At 40.2% G+C, this 27,324-nt stretch overlaps 1 protein-coding gene across 4 annotated transcripts in view; it reads right to left on the bottom strand.

Moving 5' to 3' along the window:
* The window catches only part of AFF2 (ALF transcription elongation factor 2), a 587,559-nt gene that overhangs the window by 26,812 nt on the left and 533,423 nt on the right, over positions 1 to 27,324 (bottom strand). For all 4 annotated transcript variants that reach the window (XM_062183803.1, XM_062183804.1, XM_062183802.1 and 1 more), the window contains 6 exons: positions 17,857 to 18,016; positions 15,110 to 16,114; positions 13,070 to 13,191; positions 8,742 to 8,964; positions 2,888 to 3,177; positions 2,315 to 2,378 (listed from right to left, as the gene is read on the bottom strand). In XM_062183803.1, the coding sequence (XP_062039787.1) occupies positions 2,315 to 2,378; positions 2,888 to 3,177; positions 8,742 to 8,964; positions 13,070 to 13,191; positions 15,110 to 16,114; positions 17,857 to 18,016 (1,864 nt within the window). The remainder of the gene's footprint in view (positions 1 to 2,314; positions 2,379 to 2,887; positions 3,178 to 8,741; positions 8,965 to 13,069; positions 13,192 to 15,109; positions 16,115 to 17,856; positions 18,017 to 27,324) is intronic.

Genomic DNA, 27,324 nt, shown 5'->3' on the forward strand with positions numbered 1-27,324 from the left:
CTCTCTCCCCTCCTGCCTCTGCCTCTGCCTCTGGCTGTGCCTCTCTTTAACTCTGCTTTTCAAATAAATAAATAAATCTTTAAAATTAATGAGGGGCTTGGACCACCAGGGTGCTTTTAGGGCCAGTATAGACATATGTTCAACAAAAATATCATTAATCTGTTTCTCAACATTTTTTTTGCACTATCATCACCCAAAAGGAGCTTTTTAGATTTTTTTTTCATTCATTCCAGTGAAATTTTAATATAAAAATACAGTGAGTGTCTATTTATATTTTGGAGGGTCACAAACTACTGTAATATCTAAGACTTTTCTATCTCACCCCTAGACCTGATTTTTTTCCCCATTGGGGCAGTATCTCTGCAGATAAGCATAAATCCTCTAAATAAATTAGACCCAAAGTGATTAAGGACCACATATAAATACAACCCTGGAAAGTAGACTGATGTTAATCCTTACTCATAGATCTGTATCTCAGCCGGCGCTGTGGCTCAGTAGGCTAATCCTCTGCCTTGCAGCGCCGGCACACCAGGTTCTAGTCCCGGTCAGGGCACCAATCCTGTCCCGGTTGCCCCTCTTCCAGGCCAGCTCTCTGCTGTGGCCAGGGAGTGCAGTGGAGGATGGCCCAAGTGCTTGGGCCCTGCACCCCATGGGAGACCAGGAGAAGCACCTGGCTCCTGCCATCGGAACAGCACGGTGCGCCGGCTGCAGCACGCCTACCGCGGCGGCCATTGGAGGGTGAACCAACGGCAAAAAGGAAGACCTTTCTCTCTGTCTCCCTCTACTGTCCACTCTGCCTGTCCAAAAAAAAAAAAAAAGATATGTATCTCTATGACTCTGAATTATCTCAGAGTTTCAAACATTTCACCCACATGGCCTCATATGTGTATCCTGGCCTGCACTGGTTCATGTAACCAGCTTGTCAAAGGGACATGTATATGCTCCTTGACCTGATTTTGACAGAGTACAATCAGAGCATTTCTGCAGTGCTGTAGAGTTGAGGACATTTAGAGGAAACCTTTTATCTTTGAGCCAGCAACATTGCCCCCAATGCCTTCCAAATATCTCACTACCATGCAGTAGTCACAGGCTCAGTCTGCCTGGCATCTCTAAGGGAAATGGCAGTCATCCTGCCTTGTCAATTTTGTGTGCAGGAAGATTTTGTGTACAAATTATTTCCAAGAAGCAATTCATACCAGAGAAAGGTTAGTTGTGGACAGAATCTGAGAGATTTGGCCCATGAGGGGGATGACAAAAAGCAGAGAAGTGGCAGGTACAAGAGCCATGGGTAATTGATGTTGGCTACACACTGGTCATGTTGAAGACTATCATGATATTCCACGGCAGTGTTCTCAGCGTCAAACACCTTGGTTTAATTAAGTCCTGGCTGTACAGAATACAATGATGAGAGATGCTATTTTTTTTTTCACACAGTGGGGTTGAACTGATGGTTCCAATTGTTATGAGATTTAGTCAAATCTGAGGAACCTGACTTTAGTGAATTATCTTGGAACCGTGCTCTCAAATGGCAGCATATGGAAATCACCTGGGGAGCATTCATACGCTTGCCTGGGTTCCAGTCCCAGAAATACTGATTTCAATAGTTTTGGGTATAGCCTGGGAATCAAGGTAATTTTAAGACTCTCCAAGTGACTGTAACATGTGTTTGAGATCCACTGTTAGGAGAATAAATCAAGTTAAATAACTCAACATGCTGGGCTGGTCACTGGCCTAGGTGGCTAATAACCTTCGAGGCACTTGGCAAAGTGTCATGGCGAATCCAGATGGTACCACTTCCTCTGCTTAGGGTCCCAGCCTTGCTATGGATCTCACCCTGGGAACATGTAATCAAATGCAGCAAAGAGATGAGATTTTTCTACAGATCCCAGTTTCCTAGAGCCAAATTTTGGGTCACTTAACCAGCTTTCAACCACCCTACTATTTCCCAGACTAGTTCTGATTTACCAGAGCTAATGGAAACTCCCATCATCTCAAGAGAAGTTTCAAAAGCATTTCAGATTCACTTTAAGGATAACGACAGTAGTATATGCTGTTGGACATTTGAAGTGGGTGCAAGAGGAAGAAGAGTGGGAAAACAATTAATGACAGGGTAGCCTATCTCAAAGAACTTTGGGAATTATGGGGCCAAGGAGTTAACCAGTTCCAATCTCCCAGTGTCAGAGCCTTAATCCATTGCAAGGTAAGTTTGCATTGTGCTACCAAAACTTTGATTTGTTTGTAAAATGTCTTATCTATTTTCTTTCAAAGCATAATACCTCAATGGGAGCAAAGCTGTGAGAGGAAGGAAACCTACCAGTGCATCAGCTTTGTGCTTCAGCTTCTTAGCCTCTTGCATATAATAATCAGCATTGTGAACCCTAAACAAACAAAACAAGCTCTCAGAAACCACTGGGTCATGTTCTCGTTAGAAGATTGAATAGTCAAAAAAAATTCTTTTCCTGTAAGTTCATTCGTCTACAATGTCTTGGAAAAGGTAGACTAAGCTATCATTCACATCATAACCAACCTTGACATAGTACCACAAATGAAAGCCGAAGTATATAATGGCCCATTAGGATAAATAGCCACATCCTTCAAACCCCATCTTTACAGTTGCCCAAGTAGATCAAACAAAACTAGCTCTAAATAAGCCCTTGAAAACAGTAACAAAGTTCCATTATTAAAATAAGGCAAAGACATTTCTTGCTGAGCACAGAGATGTGTGAGTGAGGGGAGCAAGGGATATACTTTCACGGAGATAGGAATGGATGCTAAGGTCTTACTGGGGGTGACATATTCATGACACCAGAAAAGCCATAATACCTCTACCCCCCACCCCCCTTCACCACTTCCACATTATGTCAGCGATAATCTGGGGACAACATACGAGTCATCAAAAGTGAGCTTGGGTCTCCGGACGTTAGTGCTGCTGCTGGACAGAAGGGGCAGTGCCGCCCAGGATGTCATCTCCAGGTGACTGCTATCCATGAGGCCAGTAGTGATGGTAGAGGTGATGGTGGAAATGGTAGTGGTAGTGGTTGTGGTGGTGGCTGTGGCAGTGGTGGTAGCTGTGACAGTGGCAGTGACAATGGAAGTAGCAGTGACAGTGGCAGTAGCAATAGCAGTGTTGGTGACAGTGATGGTGGCAGAGGCTGCCTTTTTTGGAGTGTCTCCCTCCTGGGAAAAAGGAGGACAGATTAACTTCCATTAGGTCCAGCTTTTCAGAATATCTTTTTGTAAATGCTTTGAGTATCAAGCATACGAGGAAACAAAATAAGAAAAAGAAAGCAATGCACACAGCTTGCTATATTTTACAAATGCCATGAAACACTAGCATTTATTCCATGATGATACCGTGCTAATCAGATGCTATCATTACAGAGATACATCATCCTATTAAGACAACCATGTTGAGGTCTAAATCCAGTGGGATATATGAGAGAGAAGGGAAAGGCAAAATATAGAGAGAGGAGGAGAGAGGGAGACATAGGGAGAAGGCAGGAAGGAGGGAAGGAAAGAGGGAAAGAGGGAAGAGGAATAAGATGGGGAGAGGAGAAAAGGGGATTAAATAGAGTACTTGATGCAAATGTGGATATTTTTTGAAAAGGGAAAAAGTCACCCAAATTTCTGTAGGATAAATAAAGTCTTCAGATCACTCTACAAAATACCAGATATAGTTCACAAAATACCAGGACATCAGCCATCATACTGCAAAAATGAGTGCCCTGGCTGACCTGAGGCTGAAGCAGCCCCTTTGTTCATGTGAGGCCCTTGACCAGTTTCTAGATAAGTAAATGTCAAGTTGAGTATGTCTTCTCATCTTGAAGTCTTGAGATGGTGAAACCTCGTTTTAACCAGGTCAACAAGCAAAGGAAAGACTTAGACTTAGCTGAGCTTCAACTTGATCTGTTACTGCTACAGGCAGAATAGGATCCAAATGAAGAAAGTAGGTGGTAAGATTTGTAATTATGTGACAGTGTGTCACAAAATCATCTGCAGTGCCCCTCTAGGAGACTATGCTCTCCCCACCTGGCAAACATAAGCAATTCCAACAATTTTACCTCTGACCATACTTCCCATTGATGCCTCTTCCTCTTTATGCCATTCTGAGTTCATTCCTCAGCTCTATTCTCTCTTAATCACATTTGTCAGTCTTGTAAGTGTTAGCAAAGATTCAGCAACAAGCCAATAACTCCAAAATGAAGACTTCAGTCTTCTTCTCCAAAGCTCTATATCTGTAATGACCCTTTCTGGACACTTCAACTTTCTCTCAAATAAATTGATAAGTGATCTAGTCCCCTATTTCTATGAATGGCAGAAGGTCTTCCCTGTCATTAAGGCTGGATTTATCCATGTCAATGAGGAGTTTCCAGTTGAGTTTGGCACATTTCCCTAGGGAATTGTGGTAGCATGTGGAATTGGAGCATTAGAACTGTCAGGATGGGAACTGTCCAGCTTGCTTTCCATATGATCTGCTCTGCTTTTAAAATATTTTAAAATATTTTAAATATTTTAAAAATATTGAAGTTCTAGAAATGATTTCATTTTGAAAAATGATAATGCTCCTAAAACTGTTTTTGAAAGCCACCACTATATCTTATATTTAAAGTCTTCCTCCTCATTACTCTTATCAGATTAGTTGCAAACCCCCATTCTTTGTATCTCTCCAACATATATAAAATTTGTCTCTCCCTCCTTTGAAGCTTCAAAGTACAGACCATCATGGTTTCACACTGACAGTAGCACATATTCTCCTGGCCAGACTACCAGTCTCCCCCAAGCTAGCTTCTCTATCCACCCTCAATCCACTGTCTGCCAGCTGAAGCTTCCTAAACAAAGTTTGAACATTTCAGTGCCCTGCATTCAAATGCAAACTCAAGACTGAGCTTCTGTGGTAGTTTTAAAGGTCTTCCCTGATCTGGTTTCATCTTTCTTCCTAATCCCTTCTTGTTCTTTTCCATGTACCTCAGTTTCAATGAGACTGCACACATCATTGTATTTTTTTACTTTCCTGATTCATGAAGTGTCTTAGATTTCAAGACTTGGATTTCAAGAAATTTCATTTCTGTCTTTCTTAAGCTTGTCATAATTTACTCTGTTTATTATTTTGACTTGATTTTTTTAATTTTTAAATTGTGGTAAGATATACATATCATAACATTTTCCATCTCAACCATTATCAAGTATACAGTTCAGAAGTGTTAAATGCATTCACATTGTTGTGCAACTAATCTCGAATTGTTTTCCTCTTGCAAAACCAAAACTTTGTATCCATTAAAAGAAATTACTCATTTCATGCTCACCACAGTCTTTGGCAACTAACATTATACTTCCTGTCTTTATGAGTATGGCTATTCTAAGGATCTCATGGAATTGGGACCCTGCAGTTTTGTCCTTCAGCAGCTGATTTATTTCTCTTCGCATGCTGTCATCAAAGTTTATCCATTTTGCAGCATATGACAGAATTTCCTTTCTTTTCAAAGTTATTCTATTGTATGGATGAGTCACAGTTTGTTTATCTACTTTCACTCACTTTTATACTCTAATCATCTACTAAGGTTAAACTCAATAAATACTGGCCCCACCAGGAAAATTGCCTTATTTCTAGGGCCAGGGACACTTCATCCTCTTTGGATTTCACATAGGCCTGTCTCTCTCCCTTCTCTAAGATATCAATCACTAATTTATATTCTAGTCCTTACAGCGCAAGTCTCACTGTTCACCTTAGGTTGAGAGCTTTGTGAGCACTGTAGCCATCTCTGATTTATGACATAGCCCTTCCACCTCACAGCCTAGTGCTCTCAACTTGCACTGAATGCATATGTGCACATATGCATGCATGTAAAGTTAAAAGCCTAATGCAATCTGATCTTCGCCACTTGATTGTCAAACTTCCATTTCTCAAATAATTTTTACCACCTATATTTCACTGAGATAAATGTGCTTAGAGGCAACACATCTACAAATTGTTATGTTTTGGATATGCAGAAAATATTTTAAAGATCACTATGGATTTTATTCAGCACAATCATATAAAGGAGGCAGAGCTCTTAAGACAGCCCCATGCCTCCATTGCCAGAGCCTGACTGGCCCAGACCAAGCAGAGGGATAAGTCACAACAATAGTACTTGACTCTGTGGCCATGATAAGTGACAAGAGACCTGAAACACCATGTCCAAAACCACACAGCACTGGTGTCAGCTGTGGCACATCTGATTGGAAATGGTTGAATTCAGTCATGATTATGTCAATTATGTAAACATGTCATCTGTCCACATTCATTCACCTATTGAGTCAGTAGCACTTTGTGCCTAAATGGAAAAGAGAAGACTCTGAGAACACAAAATTGAAAACACTCGTGGGGCTAGAAGAAGGCTTATAGACAACCCAGTCAAATCCAATCATTTTATGAACTAAGATATGTTTAATGACTTACTCAGGGTAACAGAGCAAATTCATTGCAACGATAGCACCGTATCAGCTAAGAGTCAAGTCGCTTAATACTTAGACTCAGACAAAAAGTATCAAAAATGTAATGTTCAGGAGTGAAATGGATATTTTGAGATTTGATAATTGTTTACAGCCCTTGTCTCTACTGTTGAGGAAAAGTGTTTGTTTCTTCTTACTATTTGTTGAACTTTTTACTTAGTGTATGGTTAATCTTATGAGTATAAAGTAAACTGAAAGTAGATCGTTGTAAAAATCAAGTGAAGAAATAAGAGAAGAAGGAGGGGAAAGGGTGGGGGCATGGGTGGGAGAGGAGTATGGTGGGAAGTACCACTATGTTTCTAAATCTGTATATATGGAATACATGACATTTGTTTACCTTAAATAAAATAAAATATAAAAACGAAATGATCTGTTATCCTCATATGTTATGATATATACATGCAATAAAATATTATATAATATGTAAAACAAGCAAAAAAGTATACCTGAAATTCTCTCAGATTTCAAACTATTAACAGAGAGAAGGCATGGCCTTAGAGGCACTCCTTGCTCATTCCTATCAAATGGATTCCTAGCAATTTCCTTAAGAAGTTCTAGGAGTAGATGTAAACATATTTCCACATTTCCCTAGTAGTTCTTATGTTGCATGGAAATGGATTTGCAGATTCTTATAATCATTATTATTGTCATTATAACATCTAATTATTTATGACAATATATTAGGTAGTACCCATAGAGAATTAATTGGATATGTTGCATGTGCTCTAAAACCTTGCAACTAAAAACAGTATCAGTTGGACTTTATAATATAATTACACTCAATATGAAAAATAGATTGGAGAGTATAATTACCTTGTAGAATAGAGGGTTTAACCTTCAGCATTACAGAGTCAGCATATTTAAAGTTGTATGGCAGTATCATGTGTGCACACATATGAATTTCACATAGAAAATGGAAACTTAATATTAGTACAATTGCTTCATATCAATGATGAGACTTACCAAGATATATATATGTCATCTCATATGATGGAGTACTATAAATTGGGGTGCTTGAAGCTTAGAGGCCTCATGGCCTTTAATGTAGTATAAAAGTGTATTTTGGAGACCCAACAAGTTGGCATCAGACATTTAAAAACATGTTGACTTTCACTCATTTGCTTTGTATTTATTTTGCTCTTAAAGGAAACTAAAAACATATGGATGCTGCATCAGCATGCACATGTATTTACATGGAAAGGTAGATACATTTATTATTAACATGCATCAGCAACACGTTGTTGGTGGTTTCCACAGTTTATGTACCTATACTGAACCTCTGTGTGGGGATATGAGAGTGACACATCTTCTCAATTATTCATGCTGAAAGTTTATCCAGCAGCAGGAAAAGTTCAAAGGGCTGGATAATTCTTTAGTTGGGCTTAGAACCATTATGGTGTGATTTCAGCAACAGATTCACCTTTTAAATTCCATCCTATTTAGTCACTGTAAGAACAATTTACATTTGCAAAGCTGATATTTGGAAAGATTCTACTGGGAGCTCCAGTTCTGTGACCCTGGGAAATTGCATTCTATCCATTTTTTTTTTAATTCACTAATTGGTGTCTACTATGTGCCAGGTGTTGTGGTTATTTTTAAGGAAGTGTCCTCCCTATCCCCAAGACACAAAGATATTGGACCAAAGGCTGTTCATGGACCCTACATGTATAATAAGTTTAGGAAAGCAAGATGGAAAATTGATCTGGAACAAAAAAAATATCTTGAGTTGAAATAACAAATTTGAATAATGGAGATTTTGTTTATTTGTATAAACACACATAAGCTACCCTATATATTTTTTTCTGCATCTTCTTTCCTTTCTCCTGCATCATCCCCATCTGGTCAAGTCAAATTAGATGAGTTGGGTTAATTTGTTTCTTTTTTTTTTTTTTGACAGGCAAAGTTAGACAAAGAGAGAGAGAGAGAGAAAGGTCTTTCTTCCATTGGCTCACCCACTAAATGGCCTCTTCGGCCCGTGTGTTGTGCTGATCTGAAGCCAGGAGCCAGGTGCTTCCTCCTGGTCTCCCATGTGGGTGCAGGGCCCAACCACTTGGGCCATCCTCCATTGCCCTCGCAGGCCACAGCAGAGAGCTGGACTGGAAGAGGAGCAACCACCAGGACAGAACCAGAGCCCCAACCGGGACTAGAACCCGGGGTGTTGCCGCCGCAGGCAGAGGATTAGCCTACTGAGCCACGGTGCTGGCCAATTTGTTTCTATCTGCCAGTTATAATATTTCTTTCAAAATGCTTACATTTACAGATATTCCTTTGAAGGTAGCACAGAATTTGCCATCACTTCTCTTAGGTTTAGTACAGGTGATCTGCCCACTCATGGAGATGTTTTTATCTTGATTGAAGAGACCGTTATTGCCACTGATGTTTCTGCGACGTGGAGGGTCTTCTGGCAGTGGGGAAAGTGGGGGAGGGAATAGCTTTTCTTCCTTTCTTCGATTTGCTCTCCTGGATGAATTATTTCTGTGCAAACAGAAAGTGTAGGATGTCATAAAATCTCCTCTGCCTTTATTCTTATTTTCCTCATGAGTTTGGTACTTTCTTTTTTTTTTAACTTTTATTTAATGAATATAAATTTCCAAAGTACAGCTTATGGATTACAATGGCTTCCCCCACCCCATAACTTCCATCCCACCTGCAACCCTCTCCTTTCCTGCTCCCTCTCCCCTTCCATTCACATCAAGATTCATTTTCAATTCTCTTTATATACAGAAGATCAACTTAGTATACATTAAGTAAAGATTTCAACAGTTTGCCCCCACATAGTTTCATGAGTTTGGTACGTTCAACTAAAGTAATATTTTAATTGATGATCCTCTACCTATGATGAAGATTTTATATATATATATATATATATATATATATATATATATATGTGTGTGTGTGTGTGTGTGTGTGTGTGTGTGTATGGCATAGATATAGATATCTCTATATAGAAATATAGAGATGCATACATATGTGTCCAAGAATAAACATAGGTCTTTGAAGCAGAAGAGTATGATGAATGTAAATATGCAATGGAGTATGTTACAAGGTGATAGTTGCAACATTTCAAGACAATTGTTAATTAGATTTTTATGGAAAATACAATTCAGACTTTAATCCCACCATTTTCAGGATAGTTCCTACCAATTTTGCCCTAGGATTTAATGTCACAATCATGAAATAAATAGTAGAATAAGCGATCAATGGAAGAGTATTTTCTTAAGAAATACTATGCTTATACATAGAAATTAATAACACATTAATACTATTGAAACACTACAAATTGTATGAAAAAATATTCTATCCAATGCAAAGGTATTACGATCCCCTGACCTTAAATTACTATATTGAGGTATGAACATACTCCACTTTATAAAAATCCACTTTAGAAATTCTTTGGTTATAGTGACATGAGGCATCTGCAATTTCAAAATATTTCCATGCTTTCAAACTGATTTATCTACCCATTAAATGGGTACCATCAAATAGACTGAGAGTTCAAATAAAACAGAAAAACTAACATCTTACACTAGCTGCTTAACATAGTAATTGGGTCATGGATTTTCATTTTAGTTACTGTCTTAGACTAATCAATGAAGATTACTTGAATTTTAATCTTTTCTTAGACAACTAATATTGCACTGTGCAGCCATTTGCTTTTCATGATTATTGACTACAATTTTCAATAGCAAATTAAGTCAACAAGAATTTATGTTCTCTTCTTGGTCAATTTCAGTCAGTGTCTGGAAATATCGATTTACAATATCTCAAAGCCACAATTCAAAGATGAACAAGTATTCAAGTGGTTTGGTTTCCTGAAATAGAAGAAGTCAATGCAGTCTCCTTGTTACACTTCCACTATGTTGCACAGATTTGACAAATGTAATATGTGTCTTCTTCTCTGATTTTTGTCTCATAAATGTGGCCCTATATTAATTTCTGTCATGCAGTGAAATTTTAAAAATATATTAACTGCTTCTGGCATTACATTAATAGGTTAAAATTAATTATAAAATACTTACCAAGGGATTTTTAGAATTGCTTTGACATGTAAAACTATTTTAAGGTTGTTGGGATACCTGATTAAAATAATTCTTGTCCATGAGGAAGTTCCATCAACAACAGACCACATTAACTGTAATAATTACAAAAGCACTGGATCTTTGGAAATTTATATACATAGATACCAAGTACTGCTGTGAAATCTAACAGAGGCAAATGTTTCATTAGTTGTAACCACTCCCTGAATACTTGAGCTGGTTAAGAAGGTAGTAGGGACTGGAAAGAGAAGAGCTGTTTCAGGGAAAGAGTTTATTTGTCATTGCTTACTATAGTCATATAAATCCTCCCCATTTGCCACTAAATTGACTAGTGAGGACTCAGTGCAGTGTGTGCCTTGAGTATCAGTGACCTGGTCTCCTTTTCATCTGTCTCTTAGAAACCTAGAACCATGGGGCATTTAATGAATTCCTTGGCAAAGGATACCCAGGGTATATTTTCTGGAGACCACTTTGTCATTGTTATGGCTTCCAAATTACAAAAATAGCCTTCTTTCTTTGGGTTCCTTTTTCAATAGGCCAGAAGAGGACATCAAAGAAGAGAAGTACATCATCACCATAACGCATTGCAGCAGCAGAGCATCTGATGGCTCAAGTGCAAAAGTGAGATGGAGATTGCTCAGCAGGGTCCTTTGGTTGGATTATGAGAAACATTAGCTATCAGACTCTGATGTGGTATCTTTGCTAATTTTAGGATATTCATTTATAAAAGTGAATCTTGTCTCATAAACATTTCTAAGGATTTGGTTTAAAAGGTCAACAAGGTACAAAGGAGTAAAGAAGCTTAAGGAGAGGGTTCTGAGGAGAAGACACCCAAGATGTCAGTGCTTAGATTGTCCCAGAGACTTGAATTTGTTTGATGAGCATAATAATCTGCTTTTGGCCCTTCTGGAATGATAAATGCTACTATAGTAAGACTACTTTCCTATCTACTAGAAAGGCAGAGAGTTGGTAAGTACTGTGTGTTATAAATGCCATTTTAAGAGAACAAATTCAAATTATTAGACATGCACTTAATCCTTTGTTATCTGTCTTCTATAAGATGGAGAAAGTGGATCACCTTTTCACTTAGGGATACTAGTAGTGGAGACTGATGATCTCTGTGCCTCTTCTTTATGCATTTTGGTGTTGTGCATGGGTCAAAGCCTGGGAACCTAGGATGTGTTGCCACCACAGCTATGGTACTTCAGCCTTCCTCCTGTCCAAGACCGTGGAATGCCTGTGTTTGACCACTGGGGCAGCACACTTCCTCACTTGTCTGGAAGGAATGTAAGCTGATCCCCTTCACCTCAGTGGACCCTGATACAAAGAGGGGATCACCTTGCTTCATTGAATGGGTGTCCAGTTCTGAGAACTCCAAGTATGTGAAGGGATGTTTCAGAACAGTTGTACCAGGGAATACAGTTACTGATCCTCAGGAACAAGAGCATCCCAGGACCCACCATCTCCTCTTTATATAGAGTACAATTAATCATGATTGGTCTTTTTCTACCATTAAATTGAAAACGAGAAGGATCTAGACCAATGCAAGCTGATAACTTATTTCCGACATCTGATGTGTGGCAGATTGATGCCATATCACTGATGTTAAACAGTAATCTGTGAAATCAATTGTTAGCAGCAGTTAGCCAGATTGCCTCTTTGCTCTGGGCTCCTAATAGGCTCCCAAACTGGGCTTTGATGGAAGCAATCTCTAATGTTGAATGAATTTATGACAATAATTACCCAGACAGAATGGTTCAAGTAGCTGACATGATTGTTAGTTAAATGATATTTATAACACAGAAAGAACTAATTCACAGTACTCTGTAGAATCAGAGGGCAGAACTTCTCCAGGGAAGGCTGATGCTGTCTGAATGAGGAGGGAAGAAGGAGGCCTTTTGTCTAACTCTGGAACTTTCCACACAGTGAGAGAAGGGAAATGAGGGGCTAGCTGGTTGGAATGAACATATCCTGCCCTACCTAGCAATCCTGGGGAGGACAATTCCTAGACAGCTTTTATCACTGGCCTCTGGAGTTCAAAATGTAGCTATAGGTCCTCCAGCTTCATATTAATGTGCAGTAATGTCATTCAAGAAGCAGCAGCTGCATCATCATCCTGTCAACATCAAGTGGCTGCTTTTCTAGGGTAATTGTTTAAACACCATCAGGACTCAATGCTGGCCAGAAGCAGGCGATCTGGTTAAAGTGATAGGTGTCCCTTAATGCTTCCTCTTCAATTTGTCTATTCCGCGCCTTCACTTAGGGCTAAAAGTTTAGTTTTGGCTGATTTCAGTGATTGATCTGAGAGTGAAGAAAATTTGTTAACTAATTCATAGATTCACTCCAAATCTGGCAGCATATATTCCAATCTTTATCCTACGCTTGTTGGACCAGCGACCTGGGACAGCTGTCATAATTGACTAACTTCTGCTTTTTACCTAACATTCCTCTGAGACAGGATCTCCTTAAATGGGTTTAATTTGGATTTCTTAAAAGTCTGAACATTCACACAAAGACATCATACATGGACAGTTCAAACTCACTCTCTAATGTTGTGAGGCTTGTGGGGTGGGGCTGGTGAGATGCAAGGGGGGAGCAAGCAGATAGTTGTGGCCTCCTCCATGCGTTGCTTCTTCTCAGGGATTTTGTCTGAAACTTCTGTTGGCTTTAGTAGGAAAAAAAATGCACACGGCTTAAAATACATGACACTTTCAGACAAGCACATTTCACATATTTAAAACAAGCAAGACAGTTTGCTTATACTTTAACTTCTAGAATAGGTAATGGAGTTAAATGTGCACCTTCAATAAGACAGAAAGCAATCAGCCTTGCCTAGCTTAGTGCTACTAAGAATTTGTCATTTGAGAACACTGAACTGTGATGTGAGCCTCTGATTAAAGATTGGGTGACATAGGAATCTCGAAACAAAAATAAATCAAATCTATGCTTTTTAGGCACTTCTCCCACCAACACCACCCCTACTGATGAGTAGTTTAGAACATAAAATTGTAACCCCAACTTGGCATAAACCCTGTGCAAGCAGCATGGGAATTGTGGTTGATATATAAAAGCTGCTTATGCAATCAATAACACAAAAGGAAATGAACCATGGCATGTCTTTGGAACTTGGCATGTGCTGGTTCTGAAGGTATATTTTCCACCCCTGGTTGTACTGTTGTCATCACTAAGAGTGAAAAAATCAGTGGTATGGGTAGGGCCCCACATTTCTTGGTCCCTATTTGGACTGTAACTCAGAGATAATGACCTCTTCTTGTTAATCACTGGAGTAAGGCTAAATGAAGATGTAAACCATTCTTGCAGTATCCTATTTTGTAACACAGCCTGGCCATGGGTAGAGCTGCTCCTTAGTGAGGAATCTGAGCCATTTCTGGCCAAACTTAAGTATTTCTGGAAAGGGACAGAAGAAAAGGGGAGATGACTAGAAGCCTCTTCTCTATCCACTATCGTAGTCATTAGAAATATGGCTATCTGAATATTATCATGAGACAATGTACTCTAAAAAATACCTTCAGATCCAGAAATATATCACAGTGAGGTTATTGGCCACAAATTCATCTCTCTAGACATATTTGAAATGGAAATGGCTGGGGATTTCATTGTGTTGCAGTCAGTTAAGCCGCCACCCAAAATCCTGACATCCCATATGAGCACCAGTTTGAGTTCCAGCTGTTCCACTTCTGGTCCAGCTCCTTGTTTATGTTCCTGAGAAAGCAGCAGAAGATGGCCCAAGTGCTTGGACCCCTGCCATCCACATGGGAGACTCAGATGCAGTTCTAGGCTCCTGGCTTCTGCCTGACCCAGCCTTGGCCATTATGGCCATTTAGGGAGTGAACCTACAATTGGAAGATCTCTCTCCCTCTCTTTCTCCCTCTCTCTCCCCCTCTCTCTGTCACTTTCCATTTCAAATAAATAAATGTATCTTTTAAAAATGTAAAGAGTAATTCTGGATCCACTCCTGTGATGATACTTTGTAGTTCTGCAATTCAGCCTGTACCTGCTACAGGTGAAATGTTCACAAGTCAAGCTTGCCACATGGGCCAGTAATCCTAGCATGCCGGGAAGAACATGAATCCGGAGTCTGGTAAAATCAAGGATAGAAAAAGATAACTGGATGGTGGGGGTGCTAACATTTATCCAGAGAAATTAACGAGATCCTGAGAAAGCTTTTGGAAATTGAGGGCACATAAGCACCCTGCTGATCCAGGGGCAGCAATTTAAGGAAAAATGACCTGAGTCTGAAAACAAGAGGAGCTTAAGGAGCTGATGCCATGGACTGGCTGCCTGGGAACAGAGACTCTTTACTTATTCTTCTTTATGGCACATCATAAATCCCTCAAGTGCCACAGTGGACTTTCTTGTCACTAGATGCCAAACTTTGATAATTTCTAGCACTTCCTCCCTAGTCATGTATCATACTGCACTTCTCATGGAAAGCATTATTGTTTTCACCAAACTGTGCAACCCACTGCCATTGGCTTCATTGAAAACAAGACTGAAGACCAATTTGGACAACAGATAGCCACTGCTAATGATCACGTGGCAGACCACATTGGACAGCTTACCTTGTGCTTACGCTTGCCCTTAGGGGGCAGTTTTTCCACAGCTGAAGGAATAGTCTGACGCTTAGGTTTTGAAGCAGTCTCCTTGTATTCTGCCTTGGATTGTGCTGTTTGGAGTGAGTTGTGGCCAGGTACCCTAGAGAGCAAGTCCAAATCAATTTTCACCCAAAGGTTTTTCAGATTCTCCTGATCTTGTAGAGGGGACAGCAGCTCAGTTTGCGTGACAGGAATTGGTGAAAAAGTTGGCTCTTCATTATTGATTGTTAAGTTGTTGTTGCTGCTGCTGATTAAGGTGCTCAGGGCCAGGTTGGCACCACAGGGTTCCTTGGATTTAGCAGTATTACCTCCAGGAACAATGCAAGGAGGCAGGACTTTGATCTGCAGGGTCTCTTCCTGATCTGTGTTGGAGTCAGACGTAGATGAATCTGTTTCAATGAATTCCCGGGACTTTGGGATGATCTTTCCAGGCCCTCTATACTTTTTCTTCTCAGCAGTCAAAGGGATGTTAGGCCTTGGTTCTTTCCTAGGAACTGGTTTGTGGGCAGCGGCTTTGTTACGGCCTCTTGGTGGATCAGGAAGCTCCATGCTCTCTTTTTCTTTGGGAGTACTGCTAGTAATGTTTGGTTTGGGCCAGGTAAACTCCTCAATACTGGTGTTCTTCTCCATCTTTCTGGGTTGCTTTTTCCCAGTTGTCCTTTGAGAAGCTGTTTCAATTGGTACCGACAGCTTATGTTTCACAGCCTTTGCTTCTGGAGTTCTCTGGGTAGGCCGTGAACGGGCCTTCTCCCTGATGAGACTTAGGAGAGGCCGTTCCTTAGGTTCAGCCAGAAGCTGGCTGGGGTTTGGCTTCACTTTGAGCTGTACTTCCATTGGTTGGATGATAGGAGGAGGCAGAGAAATGGTCTCCATAGGTGTTTCATTTTGACCACAAATAAACGACTTGTTCTGTGATGTTACCTTGTTGAGCCATTTATCCAACTGCCACTTGTTGGTTGAAGGTGGGTCAGGCTGCAGATTGAGAAATAGCAGGAAGAATGCAGTTCACATTTGGGGAACGCACTTCACATTCAGGGGGACTCTCAGCACAGCGACATAATAAAACATTTGGACATTAAGTGACCAGTTACCCATACCCCCGCAACATACATACTCATACACACATGTGCACACATACTATACCCACAATAATCAGATTACCTAAGCTATCCAGAACCAAACCAGCTGCACTCTACATATTTAAACTAATTTTCACACTTCCTCTGAAAACATTCTCCACTCTGATTAGGAAGGAAAGAATTATTCACAGGGAGTTGTTCCAGAAGGTGTGTAGGCATCTCTGGGAGGGAAACCTATTCACAAAACCTTTTGTTGGGAATCATCATTCACTCTATCACCAGGAGGAAGAGGCGATGGTCTCTGATCCTTAAAAGAAATATGAAGGCACCTTAAATGTAATTGAAAAGGAAAGGCTTTCCATCCACCAGGTCTTGCAGTACTTTGTATATGATGCTGAAATTCATGGCAAATAGAACAAGTCATGTATTGTTACAGAAGGATGAAAATATTTCACTTACACAAAATCTACTGCACTTACCTCGGTGTATGAGCAATGACCAATTTATGGGGACATGGATGCAGACATTAATGTCTACTGGTAAGCCATAGAAATGATATGTACAATTTAGTTTCTTGATTCACAGCTCTGAATTCTGCCAGTTGATGACAGAATTCAAAACATTTGAGTAGCTGCAATGCCAACCTGCACAGGACAATGGCAGGTAAGAATTAAGAAAACTGTATTGGCTGCCTCTATCAGTGGCATAGCTCTGTGGTTAAAAGCACAAGCTTTGGCAACACACTGACTTGGGTTTCAGTCTTGGCTCTATCACTCTCTTATCTGTGCAAGCTTGGGAAAGTTTTTCTTAGCTTTCAAAACCTTATTCTCTCATCCATAAAAGGGATTTCATAATAGAAAGGGTTGTTATGAGGATGGAATGAGAAAATTCAGATCACCATCTTAGCACAGTGTCTGATACAAGGTCCATGTTCAGTAAATATTTTTTGTTGTTAACAGTAGTAATATTACTACTGCCTTGTTCTATTATTATTTTCTGATTACTGAACACCAAGTGTTTGAAGAGCCATGGGGTGCTGGGATTCAGTTGCTGTATCAGGTATAGTCTCAACAGAACTGGGAAGCTATCCTGAACTCAGAGAAAGGAAAAGCCAATTTTTCTTCTTATTGTTATATTAATAAAACAATATTATTATTTTCTTATTTTACAGGGCTGAGTTAAATGTTTTATTACATTATTATCATTTAAAACATGTGACTTCTCGATCATTATAGGGAAAGCATTCATTATTCTAATGGAGAGTAAGGTTGGTGTCCCAAGAAGTAGATTGGATTGGCTTCATTGGTGCTCTCAAAAGAGAAGTTGCTAGCCCAGTCATTACTATTCTCATTTTACACATGAGGAAGTTTGCAATTCAGAGTAGCTAAGTGAGTCACACTGCAAATCAGTCACACAGCAAGAAAAGTACATATTTTGGGATTCTGTAAATATATGCTTTAGAGAAAAACAATTCTATCAAGCACCTGGATACTTTTCTGCTGAAGTAGTTATTGTACTAAAGTAATTTATATGCTGAAAGTGTGTGTGTTGTGTGCATGGATATGTATGTATGCATGTCAGGATGCTGTCTGGGGAAAAGTCAGATGGTGATTTGGCCCTGACAACTTCACTCACCTCTGGAGTAGCCACACGAGGTGCCTCATTGGATTCACTGTCAGTGGTGCTGCTTTCGCTGTCTGAGTCTGACTCAGAGCTGCTCTCTGACTCGCTGGAGCTGCCAGACCCTCCGCTGGGTTGTGCTACAGGTAGAGGCTGGGATGTGGCCAAGGGTGGGCTGAAAGAAAAATGACACCACTTATTGCCTCATATTTCAGTTCCTCGTAAAAGGCCTATGATCTGTGTGCTACAGGCAGAGTGACATGGACTATTTCCATTTTACAGATGTGAAAAGTGAGGCTCAAGAGGTACAGTGACTGGCTCAAGGTCCAATGTTTGATTAGAACTAGATCTGCGTATATCTAAGTTATTTGGGTTCCCAACAAACTGTCTCCCTTCCCAGCAAAGTCATGCCAAGGTTTCATGCTTTCCAGATGCAGTAGAAACTTAGATAATGGTCTCATTTCTTTTATAGTAAGATAGTGTTTCATTTTCTGTTACCGTCTAATAGGTTTGTTGAGAGGCTCTGATCTTAGCTAAACACAAACTATAGTCCTATTACAAAGAAAGATGAGTTCAATCTTCCTTTTAGTTGGAGGAAATTGAGACCCACAGAGAAGGAAGGGCTTGCCTCTACCTCCCAGCTGGTTGGACAACCATGACTAACTCTTCTCACATTGTCCTCCCAGCTCCCTCCGTGGGCAGTGGCTGTGCCAAACATATTCATTGATGAGCGCCCAGCACTCAGCACCAACCTGACTGAAGTTAGCCCTCGATTGCTGTCTGTTGGGTGCATGAATAAGAGAATGAGAGAATACTCTTCTTTGTTTGCTCCACCACAATTTTAGTAAACTTTTTGTAAAAATTTTACCAAGAAGTATGATCCTAGGGGACAAATCATCTCTAATGATTGATTTTAAATTTGTAAAGCTGACCAAGCAAAGCATTTGCAAAGTGACACCATTTACTACTCTGCTTTTATTGAGAATCGATATTCCTTTCCTACCAATCGTTTGCTCTCTGTGCCCTGTCACAAATCAACCTCAGATGTCTCTTAGCATACTGGGGTATGCCATTGCTTTGCTTTTGCTGGTCTGATTGTCTTTTTGACTGAGGTTTTTTTTTTTTTTTTTTTTTTTTTTTCTCTCAGAAATTTGGCTCCTAATTTGCGGGAGGGTTCTACTTGCCCTCTGGTTCTTCCACCTAAGCCCCTTTGGAGATAAGCTGAGCTCAAGTTAATGGGTGGGCTGAGGGCCAGTGCAACTTTCCTGTGTGTGGGATCTAGTCCACTAATCTGCCTAGCTGTCTTCTGGCCCTCCTTTCCTCTCACACAGGGCAGCAACTCATCTGGCTTTCCTGCCTCCCATTCCCAAATCTGAGGCAGCAGCTCAGTCAAGAGAGACAAATCCTGGCTTTGGATATCATTTGGTTCTGTTGTTCCACCTTCAGACCTCAAAGGGTCCAAAAGGATTCTTGTGCCTAAGATTATGCAAGCATAGCCCTTTATTCTTTGCCTAAAGCCAAGCAAGGTTATATCTCCACTGCATATCCTTACTAGAGTCTCTTCCCAACATTACAGCCCTCACCTATTGGGCTGGAGTCATAGTCAGCTGCTGCTTGGGGGAAAAAAAGGATCCCTTTGAAGCCATCATGGGCTCCTCATCAGTCACTACACAGCCCCAGCATTGAGACCTTTGCATTACTTGTGCCTTCCATCACTAAAGACTGGCCTTTTAATCTCCCCGGTAGGAATTTTCTTTCATAGAATAAAATGAAACTCATTTAAAAATGCTGTCTCCTAAGTAAATACTATCTGCAAGTACACTGCTCTGCTAAATATGCCAAGAGATTAAGGAAGCACAAGAAATTGGGGACTATATCCCCTGGAGACCTGTGTGTGCTGCCCCAACCGTGGGGGTGCTCCTATTTCCCAGCATTCCCCTGCAGCTCTCACTTTAATGTAAGTAATGACTTCGTATTTATGCAAAGTCCCTCTTAAATCTAATCAATTCTTACCTTTGGTTACTAAATAAAGATTGAGAAAATATATCCAAGTGAGACTAATCCAGAGATTACGCTAACTTGGTCTCAATTACCCCCAGGTGAAATTTTGAATATAACAGTGCATCTACAATACAGAGAATATTGGGTGGTAGATGGAGGGATAAAATCTAATTTGTATCCACATATGATTTTCAAGTGGAAAGGCTCTTCTTAGTAGTCTTTCACATTTATGCATTAATTTCTGGCTCCTCATAAAAAGCTGTTCATCCTGCTGTTACCAAATCAAAATAGACTCTTTGGAATATGATTGGATAAAATTCCCATTTAAAGAGTTATTTTTGAGCAACTTCTATAAGAAAAAAACAATCCCAGGAATTGTTCCCTCAAAACCAAATGCTCTGAAGTGTTACATGTAAAACAAGAGGCTGGATTTACACAAATCAACTTATTCTTCAGCTAAATCAAAATAAAAGCTTTATGGCTTTAGTAAAAAATGTGCGTGTGCATGTGTGTGTGTGTGTGTGTTCATGTTCATATACCAGTGTCCTTATCCAAATTCCTTCTAAGGACAGATGCATTTTGCTATTTGGACTTTTTTATTTTAAATAGTAGTAAGGTGAATATACTATATATATATAAAACACCCAGTTGAGACCTTAGGGAGCCCTCTTTAGCAAAACTTATTAAAATGGCTTGAGTAATGTTCAGAATAAAAGGAATAAATAAATACTTGAAATAAATATCCGCATTTCACTTTAGGTCATGTTTTGTCAACAAATGAGTTTGTCTCAGTAAAATAACAACTCTCAGAACTTTTTGAGTTTCAAAATTCCAATTAAGAGGTTATGGACATGATAGAGGCCATATATGAAAATGATTATAATCTTATAACTAAGTAGACATATTGAAATTATTTCTCCTAAGAATTCTTATAGTTACATCTTTTGTTGTGTTCTTAGAGAGGACCCAATGGCTAGTCAGCATTGACAATGACCACTTAGGGGAAATGAGTATAAGAATTGGCCACTCTTCACAATCAAGCTGTGTGGGCATCAAAAAGGAAAAGTTCCAGAATGGGTAATGATTTTGTAGAGGGAAATATACATGGGAAGATTTGACAAACAAGTTCATAGGGTACTGACCTTGGCAGCACATTTAAAAGACCCAGAACTTGCCAAAGGCATGTAGCATGAGATGTTTGATGGAGTAATCCTGTATTAAAATATTTTTCTTTTTTTGACAGGCAGAGTTAGTGAGAGAAAGAAAGACAGAGAGAAAGGTCTTCCTTTTTCCATTGGTTCACTCCCCCAATGGCGGATCCAAAGCCAGGAGCCAGGTGCTTCTCCTGGTCTCCCACACGGGTGCAGGGCCCAAGCACTTGGGCCATTCTCCACTGCCTTCCCGGGTCACAGCAGAGAGCTGGCCTGGAAGAGGAGCAATCAGGGACAGAATCCGACACCCCAACCGGTACTAGAACCAGGGATGCCAGCGCCGCAGGTGGAGGATTAGCCTAGTGAGTCACAGTGCCAGCCGAAATTTTGAGTTTAGTTTAGACTTGTATGAATTTCATCAGCATTATTGTGAGTTTTATAAGGCTCCAATGTAAGTCTACCCAATAATATGGAATGGTTTCATAATTCAGTTCATCATTAAGTTGTAAAAGGATAGGCCTGGGGCAATGGAATCAACATCAAGTAAAAAGTGGGAATATAGGAAGGACTATAAGCAATAATCAAGTGTAAAGATGTCCATGTCACTCATATAATATAATTTTAAAATAATCACAGATCATTAAAACTATAGCAGTATAGCAGTCTTAGTCACTGGTTTGACCAAGATGACCCTATCAGAATAAGATCAAAGTCGGCGAACCCTAAAGGCTTCCATAGCCTTGGCAACTCATGACTAGAGCCTAGGGAGATTACTGACGCTATAAACAAGAGTTTCAATTGTTAAATCAACAACAGGAGTCACTGTGTACTTACTTCTCATCTGGGATCTGTCCTTAATGTGTTGTCCAATGTGAAGTGATGCTATAACTAGTACTAAAACAGTATTTTTACACTTTGTGCTTCTGTGTGGGTGCAAACTGATGAAATCTTTATTTAGTATATACTGAATCGATCTTCTGTATATAAAGATAATTGAAAATGAACAAAAAAAACCCTGGTGTTAACTTGGAAATTATATAGAAAATTAATTTTTAAAATATATGTAGGAGCCGGCGCCGTGGCTCAACAGGCTAATCCTCCGCCTTGCGGCGCCGGCACACCGGGTTCTAGTCCCGGTCGGGGCACCGATCCTGTCCCGGTTGCCCCTCTTCCAGGCCAGCTCTCTGCTGTGGCCAGGGAGTGCAGTGGAGGATGGCCCAAGTGTTTGGGCTCTGCACCCCATGGGAGACCAGGATAAGCACCTGGCTCCTGCCATCGGAACAGTGCGGTGCACCGGCCGCAGCGCGCTACCGCGGCGGCCATTGGAGGGTGAATCAACGGCAAAAGGAAGACCTTTCTCTCTGTCTCTCTCTCTCTCTCACTGTCCACTCTGCCTGTCAAAAAAAAAAAATATCATGTAGGATCTCTGTCTTTAATGTGCTGTACACTGTTATTTAATGCTATAACTAGTACTCCAACAGTATTTTTTTCACTTTGTGTTGCTATGTGGGGGCAAACTGTTGAAATCTTTACTTAATATATACTAAACTGATCTTCTGTATATAAAGAGAATTGAAAATGAATCTTGATAGGAAGGGAGCACACTATTAGTCCGGGGGTTGAGTCAGGTTAATAAAAGTGGAGATACCATAGGGTCAAGGAAGAGTAGGGGAAGAAACAGCAGAGGAAACTCTTCTGGAACTAGTGATTCACAGTGGACCTGCCTGGAGAGCGTGGGAGCCTAAGTTCGGGACACCAGCGGCGGACTCAACGCACCAGCGCTGGAACGCGAGGTGAGCCGAACCTCAATAGCCCGAGACACCAGCGGGCAAGCAGAAAGAGGAGACTAGAGGGAACGAGGCTTGAAACTCTGTGGGGAAAAGTTCACCAGGCTAACTAGAAGAGAGAGAGGAAAAAAAAAAAGTGACCGATACGGACACGAGTTTCTCTCCCTCCACTCACCCCTCAAAGGCGACCAAGACAAAGAGCAGGCGCCATTTTGGACATACGTCATAAGCAGGGCGACCTCAGGTCTGCACTGGCCCTGAGCCTAGCAGAAAAACCTGACTCTGGGGAGAGGGGTGAAATAACAGGAGATTAGCATCTAAGTTGACAACCCAGTGGGAGACTGCAGGAGAATTGGAGCTCACACTGAGGGCAGCAGAGATTCCCTGTGTGGTCCTTGGGAAAGAGCTTCCAATCTCTGGCTCCTGTGGGTATATCATTTGCCTGCTAACTACCTCCAATTACTTCAGCTGTGCGGAATTACTTCCCTTTTGAATCAAAAAAAGAAAGAAAGAGATTTACCACACCTAACCTGGGAGTGTCATCTTTGACACACCCTCAGCCCTGAGGAACCAAACAGAGCTCTCAGTCCACACTCATCTCAAGCCTCTAAGGCTCCACTGAAAGCAGACAGTCCACTTAATATAGAGCCATAGTGTAACAAGAAAAAACACCACAGTGAAGAAACCAAATATCTCCAACATGCCAAACAACAAACGCAAAACCCGAGGTAACAAGAACAAGGAAGACACTATGATGCCCCCAAATGAAAAAGACACCCCAATTCAAGATTATGAAGATGATGAGATAGAGGAAATGCAAGAAGCGGATCTCAAAAAATTGATAAGAACATTAAGAAGTTCTCAAAAACAAATTCTTGAACTACAGAAATCCTTAATTTACAAGATAGAAAATCTCTCTCGTGAAAATGAAATATTAAGGAGGAATCAAAATGAAATGACACAACTAGTAGAACAAGAAACGGTGATAGTGACGAGAAATCATAATGAAATGAAGAATTCAATAGATCAAATGACAAACACATTAGAGAGCTTTAAAAACAGAATGGGCGAAGCACAAGAGAGAATATCAGACTTAGAAGACAGAGAACAGGAAAGGAAACAGTCAAACCAAAGAAAAGAAGAAGAAATTAGAAATCTAAAAAATATTGTCGGGAATCTACAGGATACTATTAAAAACCCAACATTCGGGTTCTAGGAGTTCCTGAAGGCATGGAGAGGGAGAAAGGATTAGAAGGCATTTTCAGTGAGATACTAGCAGAAAATTTCCCAGGTTTGGAGAAGGACAGAGGCATCTTAGTACAGGAAGCTTATAGAACCCCTAATAAACATGACCCAAAGAGATTCTCACCACGACATGATGTAATCAAACTCACCACAGTGAAACATAAAGAAAAGATCCTAAAATGTGCAAGAGAGAAACGCCAGATTACTCTCAGAGGATCTCCAATTAGACTCACAGCAGACTTCTCATCAGAAACCCTACAAGCTAGAAGGGAATGGCGAGACATTGCCCAGGTACTAAGAGAGAAAAACTGCCAGCCCAGAATATTATATCCTGCAAAGTTCTCATTTGTGAATGGAGGTGAAATTAAGACTTTTCATAGCAAACAGAAACTGAAAGAATTTGTTGCCACTCACCCTGCCCTGCAAAATATGCTTAAAGATGTGCTACACACAGAAACACAGAAACATGGTCACCAATATGAAAGAAGGTAAAGGAAGGAAACCACACAGCAAAAGTTCACAGGAAGCTCAATTTCTCTTTGACATAGATTTAAACTCTGATGCTCTGTTAAAGCAATGTGTTAAAGTAATCTATTATGGGTTATTTAAATATGTGCTTATTTTCAAAGATCTGAATAATCACCTTGTAACAATGATCAGATTTGTTCTATGTTATGTCATGATTTTAAGGAATCTTATTTCAACCAGATATTCTGGATTTTGAGCTTTCTTGGCATTCTTGACAGGCATTCAAAAAATCAAAGTTTCTAACAATCTGGACTCTAAAATTTCCAGTAAATCCTGGACTTTGGTTTTTCCAGCTTGGGCCCAACTGAAAAAATCGAAGGACCTATGTCTCTCATCTTATAGAGACACCAACTAATCAGGCTATTTGGATTATATTAGAAGTACTGTCAAGATGTGATGTGGTACCAAACTTTAAGTTTCTATAATGGAAAATGCTATTAATACAAATGTTTGAGAATTAAAAAGTCTAATGATCTTGTGTTACTAGACATGATAGTTATCTTAATGAGAAAGCCCCAGAGGCCTAAAGGGTTAAATACTTGTAAAATCCTACAGGTGCTTTCAAAAATACTGTGAAGTAAGCAAGTGCCTCTTGTTGGTTGATGAGTTTATAATTTTAAACATAGCGACTTAAAGTCTTTTGTCATCCACAGTTATATATGATGTGCTGCTCATAAAACTAAAGCGTTGTTGGTTCTGTGTTTAGCTGTCCTCCTATAGGTTCCTATGGACTTTTTCCAGCCACTTCTATTGTATTCAGTACTTTGGGATGGCTCTGTAAACAGATGAAGCCAATAATGTATTAACAGTACCAACTGAGAGAAAGTATGGTTAACTGAGGATACTAAAAAGAAAAAGCAATTCAAATCAATTGGCAATCTACAAAAAGAGTTAAAGATTTTAAAAGCTATTATTAAAATTGCTATATTGGTCTATTATGCTATGTTATATGTGTGTACATATTGTATGTCCACATGGGGAAATTTTATTAAGAGTTTTATTTTAAATGGCTTATAGATAAGATTGTCCATAAATTTAAGCTGCTAAAATCAATCAAAGATACATTTTAATTTGTGGGACCTGAATCTGTGTATCATATGTTTTAAACTTGTTGGTAGAAAGAAACTAAAAACATTTTATATGGTTGTGCTTAAGTTTACTGGTTAAACAAACTACACCATGTTAGATATTTAAGAGGTGTTTTCAAATACATGATTCTTAAAATTTAGAGAAGGCATTGGACCTTCTGGTAAATGTTTTCTTAAGTTGTTATCTAGTGGTTGAAACTGTTTGCTAAGTATTCATGTGATATTGCTCTTGTCAGCAAGCGATCTAGGACTTGCTCCCTCATTTCTCTATTCTAAGCCCAACTTGTTCTTTCATTTCTCTATTCTCTTCAAGGTAGGAAACTAATTCTATTATGAAGGAATCTGTAGGACGCACAATTTAATCTTTAGACCTTATAAAAGAGATGGCTAACATTTTTCTGTAATAGCATAGCCAAAATAAGAACTTAAATAATAATCTCATAGCTAGATTCACTTTGCCATCAGCGAAGTAAACAGTAAGTAGAAAAAACCTCCCTTTCAGACCAAAGGGAAAGAAAGTTTTAAAGTGAGAATATAATTTTCCTCATGGGCATTGTCTACCTTAGAAAAACGACTACAGAACATGCCTGTGACTATAGACTTGTAGTTCAGGCCACCGAAGATTAGAGATGGGACACGGGCACTCCCTTGACTTGCATCCTCTGGTCTGCTTTAACACAAACCAGGAGGAAAAGAAAGCTCGGCATCAGAAGCAATGGGTGGCAGGCCTATTAATGGCTGATCTGTACAGTGATCTGCCCTCAAGGAGACCCAGCAGGCCAGTCCACTGCAGTGGCTTTCAATGTGGTAAGCCTGGGCTTCAGCAGAAGTCAGCTTATGAAGAGCCCTGGCAGCTCTGCCAAGAGTTGGATCACTGCAAATGGACCTGCCCTGGAGTCGAAGGATGCCCAGGTCAGAGCCACAGATCTTATTGGCTCTAAGCTGAAAAGCCCTTCACTCAGCCCAACTTCCAAAGTGACCACTGCAGCTGAGGGGATAGTCAAGTAGGGTCAGCAACATTGCAGGCAGAACTGTAAATTTCTTGTTAGAGATGCCCCTTGCCTTTACCTGGGCAGCTCTCCTCCCAGGCCAGCCAAGTAATGAAAGTCAACAGAGTGCCTTCCCCTAGGAGGTTCACACCTCCCTTAGGATATACCCCATGTGAAGAGATAGATAGGTCTGGGCCTCTTAACTTACAAGGCCTAAAGCCCACCAGATTATTATCAAGCCCCTTCTGTGAGGTTCTATTTGCCTCTCAATCAGAAAACTTAATTGTAGCTTAGCACCTTTCTTAGCTCCTCTAATAATGACTCTGTCCTTTGTTCTAGACCCTGTCTAGTGTACTTGGGCCTCATTCCTTCGTAATTATAACCTCTACCACCAATGGCTCTACTCCCAACCTGTGTGTACTGATGGTCCTCTTCCCCACTTAATGCTGTATAATTGTTCAAACCTGGTAAATGCCACTCTTAGGATCATTGGTTACTATCCTCACTCTGTCTTTTATGACCTTGTCTAAATATGATCAGAGTCGGCAAACTTGGAAGGCTTCCATAGCCTTGGCAACTCATGACAACAGCCTAGGGTGGTTACTGGCACCATAAACTAGAGTGTCAATTTGTTGGGTCAACAACAGGAGCCACTGTGCACTTGCTCCTCATGTGGGATCTCTGTCCTTAATGT

The sequence above is a fragment of the Lepus europaeus genome, chromosome X (genome assembly GCF_033115175.1).
Source record: "Lepus europaeus isolate LE1 chromosome X, mLepTim1.pri, whole genome shotgun sequence".
Lineage (NCBI taxonomy): Eukaryota > Metazoa > Chordata > Mammalia > Lagomorpha > Leporidae > Lepus > Lepus europaeus.